The following is an 11,177-nucleotide window of genomic DNA, read 5'->3' as shown; positions in this document are numbered from 1 at the left end:
CTGCTTCCTTTTAATTTACGTAGTCTTGCTACTTGAGTGGGATATGAATAAGGGCAAATGTATATCATGTGTAGCCTAAAGATGTTGCTTTTTTAAAAGCACAGCTAACTGGAAACTAGGAAAAGATGTCTTGTAACTGATATGCTGTGCATGTTTTCCAGCTGTGGTTCAAACATTCCGAGATCTGGTGTGGCTGTGTCCTCAGTGTACAAAAACTGTCTGTCGAGCACTGCCTGGCTGTGAAGATATTATCCAGGACAGTGAGGTAAGACATTATATTCATTTGTTTTTGGAGACTGATGTAATGTTTGCTTTTGGGTCTATATTACATAAACGAAGTTTCAGAACTTCGAATACCATATGGTCGACACTATATGATCGAAGTTCTGAAACTTCGAAACTCTAAACAAAAAAAAAACAAAAAAAAAAACACCTAAACAAACAAAAGTAAATGCTTTAAGCAGGGGGGTAAGTGTAGGAAAGGGAAATCTTCCCTTTCCGTGCCATTCTCCGTCAAAGTGCAATCTCGGAGTTGGTATATTTAAGTAGTAGGGGGTGTGGGGGGGGTCCCCGCTAAAACACTTTAAATTTACTTTACTTTTTTTTTCCCCCTGAAACTTTGTTTATGTAATAATAGACCCGTATGCTTTTGTACTGCTCTGATTTGGATATGACAGACTCGGCAGTGGTAGGAAAGCACCAGGCTGGTGGAATGCAAATTTCATTCACAATTACAGTGCCAGCAGACATTGTTCTACAAGAAGGTCTAACTCTGAGAGTGGGATGCAGTCTTTTAAGTTTCTTATTTGGCTGTTTTATTTTAACTGTCTGAATAGTGCTTGCTTCTTAGTGTTTGAAGAATTTAAAGAGCTTGCAGTTGGAGCCAAGAAAGGCAGATTTATTTGCAAGATACAGAACAGGTATGATAAGATTGTAGTAAACTGTGCTCACTGCAGTGATAGGATGGTGACCAGAAAGGTAACTGGGTGCTCATAACTGGGTCCATTCTCTCAGTTTTCTAATAAGTAGTCCTGAAGAGTAACAGAAAGGTGTGGAAACCAAATAATTAAATGGAAAGTCAGAGGCTGTGGAGATGACAGTGCTGGTATCTTGGGAAGACATGGGGAGCGAAGTATCAGGGCAAGACCCACGTTTCCTAAAAAGTATTTAAAATCGTTCATTTCTAATTTTGAACTGAACACCTATAACATAAATAACACATCCGTAAAAGGTGGGTAGATATGACAGAATAATGTTCCACTGTGTTTTGTTTTTCATTCATAACATAATGAATTTTTCTGTCAAAGTTGAGATGATTAATGGAGTAATGTTCTACTCTGTGCATGAAATAATGCTGCTGTTTATATTCCTGTGCTGTATTTCTTTAACAGTCTTTTCAGCTGCCTGATTGGTAAGCTACTGAGCTGTATCAGAGTTCAATATTTCAAGGTCATATCTATTTGTAGTGCCTGCAAGGTTTGTGCTCTCATTTCATGGTCATATCTACTTATAGTGACTGCAGGGTCTCTGCTTTCATTTCAAGGTCATAAATATTTGTAGTGCCTGCAGGGTTTGTGCTGTCATTTCAAGGTCATATCTACTTGTAGAGCTTGCAGGGTTTGTGCTCTCATTTCAAGGTAGTACCTATATGTAGTGCCTGCATAGTTTATGCTCTCATTTCAAGGTCATATGTACTTGTAGTGACTGCAGGGTTTGTGCTCTCATTTCAAGTCATATCTACTCGTAGTGCCTGCAGGGTTTGTGCTCTCATTTCAAGGCCTTACCTATTTGCACTGCCTGCAGGGTTTGTGCGTCATTTCAAAGTCATATCTACTTGTAGTGACTGCAGGGATTTTGCAGTCATGTGTTTGCTGAATTACTGATTGTAAGATCTCAAAATGTATCACAGCAGATCTTATAAATGACAATATACGGAGAACCTTCAGTCTCTCAGTCCAACCCAATATGGCTTTGTTAAGGTAGTTCTTTCTACTTCATTTAATCAATTTATTTGTTAGGATCACAGAAGCCATAGATATGGACCGTGCTATCCAGACTTCTTATCTGGGTGCAGCTAACTGTCTTTAATACAATTTCCCTTGAAATTATTCTGAACAAGTTTAGGCAACTTAACACCAATCCCTTTGCCATCTGCTGGATATTCAGCTGTCAGGGGTACCTCTACCACACAAAAGAATGCCAGCAGTGGAGTTTCCCCAAGGTTGTTGTCTTGAGCCCCCTACTTGTTTGCCTCTCCTTTTCTGACTTTAAGGCCTGTGGATCACCAAGTTTGACAATGTCTAAGTGGGTACCATTATATACTCCCTAAAAGGCACACAGATTCTACAAAAATGGCTGAATCAGACTAATGCCTGATGCACTGACAATGGGCTTAAAGTTAATGCAAAAAATAAGTGTAATGTGATTTTGATTCAGCAAGCAAGAATTTTCCACTTCATTCCATAACAAAGACACTACCTTAAAAAACTGGGTCAGTCTTCAGGGATCTGGATACCTTCATCAGCTGCCTGACTGGTAGGCTACTGAGCTGTATCAGAGTTCAGTATTTCAAGGTCATATCTATTTGTAGTGCCTGCATGGCTTATGCTCTCATTTCAAGGTCATATGTACTTGTAGCGACTGCAAGGTTTGTGCTCTCATTTCAAGTCATATCTACTCGTAGTGCCTGCAGGGTTTGTGCTCTCATTTCAAGGCCATACCTACTTGCAATGCCTGCAGGGTTTGTGCGTCATTTCAAAGTCATATCTATATGTAGTGACTGCAGGTATTTTGCAGTCATGTGTTTGCTGAATTACTGATTGTAAGATCTCAAAATGTATCACAGCAGATCTTATAAATGACAATATAAGAACAGCCTTCAGTCCCTCAATCCAACCCAATATGGCTTTGTTAAGGTAGTTATTTCTACTTCATTTAATCAATTTATTTGTTAGGATCACAGAAGCCATAGATATGGACCGTGCTATCCAGACTTCTTATCTGGATGCAGCTAACTGTCTTCAATACAATTTCCCTTGAAATTATTCCGAACAAGTTTAGACAACTTAACAGCAATCCCTATGCCATCTGGTGGATATTCAGCTGTCAGGCGTACTTCTACCACACAAAAGAATGCCAGCAGTGGAGTTTCCCCAAGGTTGTTGTCCTAAGCCCCCTTCTTGTTTGCCTCTCCTTTTCTGACTTTAAGGCCTGTGGATCACCAAGTTTGACAATGTCAAAGTGGGTATCATTATATACTCCCTTAAAGGCGCACAGATTCTACAAAAAAGGCTGAATCAGACTAATGCCTGATGCACTGACAATGGGCTTAAAGTTAATGCAAAAAATAAGTGTAATGTGATTTTGATTCAGCAAGCAAGAATTTTCCACTTCATTCCTAACAAAGACACTACCTTAAAAAACTGGGTCAGTCTTCTGGGATCTGGGTACCTTCATCATCCACAAAACCATTCTTTGGCCATCATGCATCAGTCATAGTCAGTAAATCCTTCTACCTGGCATACAATTTCCAAAGACTTTTCTTCCAGGAGTAAGATGGCCATAATCCTTTTCTATCTGATTTGTGTGAGCTTCCTTTGAGTTCTGCAGATGTAGTTCACAGTGTAGTCATGGAAGTTAAAATAACGATCTTCAAGCTGGATACATAAGTACAAACAGATGTTTAAGAGGTTACTGTAAAAAAAAGTTTGAATGGAAAGCCAGACCAGAATAGTAGTAGAAACAGATCCAAGAAAGGGACATTTACCTGTTATCTAGAAGATAGTCTGAAGAAGAGTGTAGGAAATGCTGCTGTGATCTAAACCAGGTTATTCTACTCCTGCCTGTATATAAGTGAGTTTAAAACAAATTGAGTTATAGGAGTTTTCTGCTTTATGATCACAGCATAAGTTGATGCGGTTAAAGAAAGTCACAGAGGTGCATGGACATCTTTGCAGAATAAATGAATGATTGTTCACTTAGTAGCATTTTGTTTTCAGCACTGAGTAGCTGCTTTGTCACACTGAAGAAAGTAGTTGTACATTTCAGCTCAAGTAATTTGACTCTGCCAAAGTGATTTGCAGGTTTTGTGTTAATGACAAATGCAGTACACTTACCAAGAAATAACCTTTGTCTAAATGTGCTTATAATTAATTTACGACTGTTAATTTTGCTTCATTAAGTGTTATGTTCCATTTTGTTTGTATTGATTTTATGTCACTCAAATATTTTTTTTCATTTTTAGGGAAAGCAAGCTTTGATATGGCTTCTGGGAATGCATGGAGATGAGATTCCTAATGCGCCTTATATCCTTGAGGAGTTTGTGGATAATATCAAAACCGAGTTATTTCCGTTAGTGAAGATGGAATTACTGACTGCAATGATGCGACTGTTTGTTGCCCGCCCAGCTGAATGTCAAGATATGCTGGGCAGGCTTCTCTATTATGTCATAGGTAAGGTAGCATACTATTGTTGTTCACAGAGTTATGTGATTTTTTTTTTAAATTATATTTTACCCTTTAAGATTCATCTTTGAAATTCTAAGCACTGAAACATTTTGCTGACCACATACAGTTTTTGTATTTAAAATAAGTGATTCCTCATGACTTTCCATCTTTAGTCATCATTGTTTGATGGGTCCAGAGCAGTCGCCTTCACTTTGTTTTGTATTGCCTTACTGCTCACATGCCTTTTCTCCCCTCCTTATTGTTAAGTTACCTTTACTTGATAGCAGAAGGTGAACATTCTACCTCCCCTGCAGCCTCTTTTCCTTCTCCCTCACTATTACTTCACCTGTTACATGAGAATTGCACAAGACCATATTGCCTTCTTACAGCACAAAAGTTTTGCTTTTGGACAAGACGAGGACAACACCAATGTTGAGGGAGAGGCATTTCAAGTGCAAGTTTCGAAGGGAGGTAAATATCCTTAAAGGATGAATAAAAATGTTGCTGTGAAAACATCTGTAAGCAAAAAGCCCCATCGGTCCTGTAGGACATAAAGGTATCTAGTCTGCAGAAGTGTAGGTTTGTCAGCCCTGAGCTTCTTTGTCTTCTGCAGATTCATCCCTGTCTGTTGATGTCCTTTCAAAGGCTAGCAGTGGGATAATGGTGTTTCTCTCCCTCTAAATCTCAAAAGAATTTAGTGCTGCATCACAGCCACTTGCCATTTCCCAGCCTTTATTCACCATTCTAACTGCTATGCACGAACTTGCAAAACATGGAGAGGGCATTATATTTTTAGACAGAATTTGTAAAGATGCTGAGCTTCCCAGACAGCATCTGATGGATCTTACTGATGCCCATTCTGTCTACAAGTGGTTTGCTGAGGACAATGTTGAGCCTTAGCAGAGGATCAATGCTTCTGCTCCATCTTCCCTTCTAATATAGTTTCAGCACAAAATAACAGCAGAGTGCCATATCCAAAGCTCTCCTCTGAGTCAGGTATAGCCACAGAAGCAGAGTGCCGTATCCAAAACTCTCCTCTGATTCAGGTATAGCCACAGAAGCAGAGTGCCATATCCAAAACTCTCCTCTAAGTCAGATATAGCCACAGAAGCAGAGTGCCATATTCAAAACTCTACTCTGATTCAGGTATAGCCACAGAAGCAGAGTGCCATATCCAAAACTCTGCTCTGATTCAGGTAGCCACAGAAGCAGAGTCCCATATCCAAAACTCTCCTCTGAGTCAGGTATAGCCACAGAAGCAGAGTGCCGTATCCAAAACTCTACTCTGATTCAGGTATAGCCACAGAAGCAGGGTGCCACATCTAAAACTCTACTCTGATTTAGGTATAGCCAGAGAAGCAGAGTGCCATATCCAGAAATCTACTCTGATTCAGGTATAGCCACAGAAGCAGAGTGCCATATTCAAAACTCTCCTCTGATTCAGGTATAGCCACAGAAGCAGAGTGCTATATCCAAAACTCTCCTCTGATTCAGGTATAGCCACAGAAGCAGAGTGACATATCCAAAACTCTACTCTGATTCAGGTCTAGCCACAGAAGCAGAGTGCCATATGCAAAACTCTACTCTGATTCAGGTACAGTCACAGAAGCAGAGTGCCGTATATAAAACTCTACTCTGATTCATGTATAGCCCCAGAAGCAGAGTGACGTATCTAAAATTGTACTCTGATTCAGGTATAGCCATAGAAGCAGAGTACCATATCCAAAGCTCTACATTGATTCCTGTATAGCCACAGAAGCAGAGTGCCGTATCCAAAACTCTACTGTGATTCAGGTATAGCCATAGAAGCAGAGTGCGTATCCAAAACTCTACTGTGATTCAGGTATACCACAGAAGAAGAGTGCCGTATACAAAACTCTACTCTGATTCCGGTGTAGCCACAGAAGCAGTGTGCCATATCCAAAACTCTAGTCTGATTCCGGTAGCCACAGAAGCAAAGTGCCATATCCAGAACTCTACTCTGAATCTGGTATAGCCGCAGAAGCAGAGTGCCATATCCAAAAGTCTTCTCTGATTCAGATAACCACAGAAAGCAGAGTGCCATATCCAAAACTCTACTCTGATTCAGGCACAGCCACAGAAGCAGGGTGCCGTATCTAAAACTCTACTCTGATTCAGGTATAGCCACAGAAGCAGAGTGACATATCGAAAACTCTACTCTGATTCAGGTATAGCCACAGAAGCAGAGTGCTATATCCAAAACTCTACTCTGATTCTGGTATAGCCACAGAAGCAGAGTACCATATCCAAAACTCTACTCTGATTCCAGTATAGCCACAGAAGCAGAATGCCATATCCAAAACTCTACTCTGATTCAGGTATAACCATAGAAGCAGAGTGCGTATCCAAAACTCTACTCTGATTCCAGTATAGCCACAGAAGCAGAGTGCTGTGTCCAAAACTCTACTGTGATTCAGGCATAGCCACAGAAGCAGAGTACCGTATCCAAAACTCTACTCTGATTCTGGTGTAGCCACAGAAGCAGAGTGCCATATCCAAAACTCTAGTCTGATTCCAGGTAGCCACAGAAGCAAAGTGCCATATCCAAAACTCAACACTGATTCAGGCATAGACACAGAAGCAGAGTACCATATCCAAAACTCTACTCTGATTCCGGTATAGCCACAGAAGCAGAGTGCCGTATCCAAAACTCTACTCTGATTCCGGTGTAGCCACAGAAGCAAAGTGCCATATCCAAAACTCTACTCTGATTCAGGTGTAGCCACAGAAGCAGAGTGCCTTATCCAAAACTCTACTCTGATTCAGGCATAGCCACAGAAGCAGGGTGCCATATCCAAAACTCTACTCTGATTTAGGTATAGCCAGAGAAGCAGAGTGCCATATCCATAACTCTACTCTGATTCAGGTATAGCCACAGAAGCAGAGTGCCATATCCAAAACTCTACTCTGAGTCAGGTATAGCCACAGAAGCAAACTGTCATATCCAAAACACTACTCTGATTTAGGTATAGCCACAGAAGCAGAGTGCCATATCCAAAATTCTACTCTGATTCAGGTATAGCCACAGAAGCAGAGTGCCATATGCAAAACAGTACTCTGATTCAAATATAACCACAGAAGCAGAGTGCCATATCCAAAACTCTCCTCTGATTCAGGTATAGCCACAGAAGCAGAGTGCTATATCCAAAACTCTACTCTGATTCAGGTATAGCCACAGAAGCAAAGTGCCATATCTAAAACTCAACTCTGATTCAGGTATAGCCACAGAAGCAGAATGCCGTATCCAGAACTCTACTCTGATTCAGGTATAACCATAGAAGCAGAGTGCGTATCCAAAACTCTACTCTGATTCCAGTATAGCCACAGAAGTAGAGTGCTGTTCTCAAAACTCTACTCTGATTCCAGGTAGCCACAGAAGCAAAGTGCCATATCCAAAACTCGACTCTGATTCAGGTATAGACACAGAAGCAGAGTACCATATCCAAAACTCTACTCTGATTCCAGTATAGCCAGAGAAGCAGAGTGCCGTATCCAAAACTCTACTCTGATTCCGGTGTAGCCACAGAAGCAAAGTGCCATATCCAAAACTCTACTCTGATTCAGGTATAGACACAGAAGCAGAGTGCCGTATCTAAAACTCTACTCTTGATTCCGGTATAGCCACAGAAGCAGAGTGCTGCAACCAAAACTCTACTCTGGTTCAGGTATTTACAGAAGCAGAGTGCCATACTCAAAATTCTACTCTGATTCTTGTATAGCCACAGAAGCAGAGTGCCATATCCAGAACTCTACTCTGATTCTTGTATAGCCACAGAAGCAGAGTGCCATATCCAAAACTTTACTGTGATTCAGGTAGCCACAGAAAGCAGAGTGCCGTATCCAAAACTCTACTCTGATTCCAGTATAGCCACAGAAACGGAGTGTCATATCCAAAACTCTACTCTGATTCAGGTAGCTACAGAATCAGTGCCATACTCAAAACTCTACTCTGATTCTTGTATAGCCACAGAAGCAGAGTGCCATATTCAGAACTCTACTTTGATTCTGGTAGCCACAGAAAGCAGAGTGCCGTATCCAAAACTCTACTCTGATTCAGGTATTGCCACAGTAGCAGAGTGCCATATTCAAAACTCTACTCTGATTCAGGCATAGCCACAGAAGCAGAGTGCCATATCCAGAACTCTACTCTGATTCAGGTAGCCACAGAAGCAGAGTCCCATATCCAAAACTCTACTCTGATTCAGGCACAGCCACAGAAGCAGGGTGCCGTATCTAAAACTCTACTCTGATTCAGGTATAGCCACAGAAGCAGAGTGACATATCGAAAACTCTACTCTGATTCAGGTATAGACACAGAAGCAGAGTGCTATATCCAAAACTCTCCTCTGATTCTGGTATAGCCACAGAAGCAAAGTACCGTATCCAAAACTCTACTCTGATTCCAGTATAGCCACAGAAGCAGAATGCCATATCCAAAACTCTACTCTGATTCAGGTATAACCATAGAAGCAGAGTGCGTATCCAAAACTCTACTCTGATTCCAGTATAGCCACAGAAGCAGAGTGCTGTGTCCAAAACTCTACTGTGATTCAGGCATAGCCACAGAAGCAGAGTGCCGTATCCAAAACTCTACTGTGATTCTGGTGTAGCCACAGAAGCAGAGTGCCATATCCAAAACTCTAGTCTGATTCCAGGTAGCCACAGAAGCAAAGTGCCATATCCAAAACTCAACTCTGATTCAGGCATAGACACAGAAGCAGAGTACCATATCCAAAACTCTACTCTGATTCCGGTATAGCCACAGAAGCAGAGTGCCGTATCCAAAACTCTACTCTGATTCCGGTGTAGCCACAGAAGCAAAGTGCCATATCCAAAACTCTACTCTGATTCAGGTATAGCCACAGAAGCAGAGTGCCTTATCCAAAACTCTACTCTGATTCAGGCATAGCCACAGAAGCAGGGTGCCATATCCAAAACTCTACTCTGATTTAGGTATAGCCAGAGAAGCAGAGTGCCATATCCATAACTCTACTCTGATTCAGGTATAGCCACAGAAGCAGAGTGCCATATCCAAAACTCTACTCTGATTCAGGTATAGCCACAGAAGCAGAGTGCCATATGCAAAACAGTACTCTGATTCAAATATAACCACAGAAGCAGAGTGCCATATCCAAAACTCTCCTCTGATTCAGGTATAGCCACAGAAGCAGAGTGCTATATCCAAAACTCTACTCTGATTCAGGTATAGCCACAGAAGCAAAGTGCCATATCTAAAACTCAACTCTGATTCAGGTATAGCCACAGAAGCAGAATGCCGTATCCAGAACTCTACTCTGATTCAGGTATAACCATAGAAGCAGAGTGCGTATCCAAAACTCTACTCTGATTCCAGTATAGCCACAGAAGTAGAGTGCTGTTCTCAAAACTCTACTCTGATTCCAGGTAGCCACAGAAGCAAAGTGCCATATCCAAAACTCGACTCTGATTCAGGTATAGACACAGAAGCAGAGTACCATAGCCAAAACTCTACTCTGATTCCAGTATAGCCAGAGAAGCAGAGTGCCGTATCCAAAACTCTACTCTGATTCCGGTGTAGCCACAGAAGCAAAGTGCCATATCCAAAACTCTACTCTGATTCAGGTATAGACACAGAAGCAGAGTGCCGTATCTAAAACTCTACTCTTGATTCCGGTATAGCCACAGAAGCAGAGTGCTGCAATCAAAACTCTACTCTGGTTCAGGTATTTACAGAAGCAGAGTGCCGTACTCAAAATTCTACTCTGATTCTTGTATAGCCACAGAAGCAGAGTGCCATATCCAGAACTCTACTCTGATTCTTGTATAGCCACAGAAGCAGAGTGCCATATCCAAAACTTTATTGTGATTCAGGTAGCCACAGAAAGCAGAGTGCCGTATCCAAAACTCTACTCTGATTCAGGTAGCTACAGAATCAGTGCCATACTCAAAACTCTACTCTGATTCTTGTATAGCCACAGAAGCAGAGTGCCATATTCAGAACTCTACTTTGATTCTGGTAGCCACAGAAAGCAGAGTGCCGTATCCAAAACTCTACTCTGATTCAGGTATTGCCACAGTAGCAGAGTGCCATATTCAAAACTCTACTCTGATTCAGGCATAGCCACAGAAGCAGAGTGCCATATCCAGAACTCTACTCTGATTCAGGTAGCCACAGAAGCAGAGTCCCATATCCAAAACTCTACTCTGATTCAGGTATAGACAGAAAAGAGGAAGATTTAGCTGATGCTACTAAGAACCATTCACTGCTTGGTTAGGGCGTTGATGAAAATTAGTCTTATTCCTCAGGTGCCTCCTCCACTTCCAAGAATCTATCCTACAGAGAAATGTTAAGCTGAGGGCAGGAACATTTTAAATGGAGAGCCGTAGAATTGTCCTAGTCTCTCAAACAATGCCTGGATTTTCTAATGATAGAAGAACCCAACCCCACAGCTATTCCTTTGTTATATACATGTTCTAGGATACCTTGAACCATCACAGCCTACCATTGCCGCACTGTAAGTCTAAACATTTTATTTGTCAGAAGAAAACTACAAACACTTGTACAAAAATAAAAAAATCATTCAGCGGTACCACTGTCGCTTATTCAGCTGCATCTTATGGATCAAAGCTGGCACTTTACATGACAAAAAGGTGTGCAATCTTCCTTCTGGATTGGATAAGAAAGCTTATACCTCTGCAGACCTAGGTGTTGGAGTAGTGAACTGCTAAACA

The 11,177-nt window shown here is 41.4% G+C and overlaps 1 protein-coding gene across 1 annotated transcript in view; it reads left to right on the top strand.

Annotated features, from left to right (window-relative positions):
* Nucleotides 1-11,177, top strand: part of AP4B1 (adaptor related protein complex 4 subunit beta 1) — a 558,401-nt gene that overhangs the window by 399,841 nt on the left and 147,383 nt on the right. Inside the window, exons 7-8 of the mRNA XM_044072898.1 lie at nt 162-265; nt 4,244-4,451. Of these exons, the coding sequence (XP_043928833.1) occupies nt 162-265; nt 4,244-4,451 (312 nt within the window). The remainder of the gene's footprint in view (nt 1-161; nt 266-4,243; nt 4,452-11,177) is intronic.

This window comes from Protopterus annectens, chromosome 5.part1, assembly GCF_019279795.1.
Source record: "Protopterus annectens isolate FY-2018-M chromosome 5.part1, PAN1.0, whole genome shotgun sequence".
NCBI lineage: Eukaryota > Metazoa > Chordata > Ceratodontiformes > Protopteridae > Protopterus > Protopterus annectens.
The sequence above is the reverse complement of the archived record's forward strand: the minus strand, read 5'-3'. Positions and strand labels throughout refer to the sequence as shown.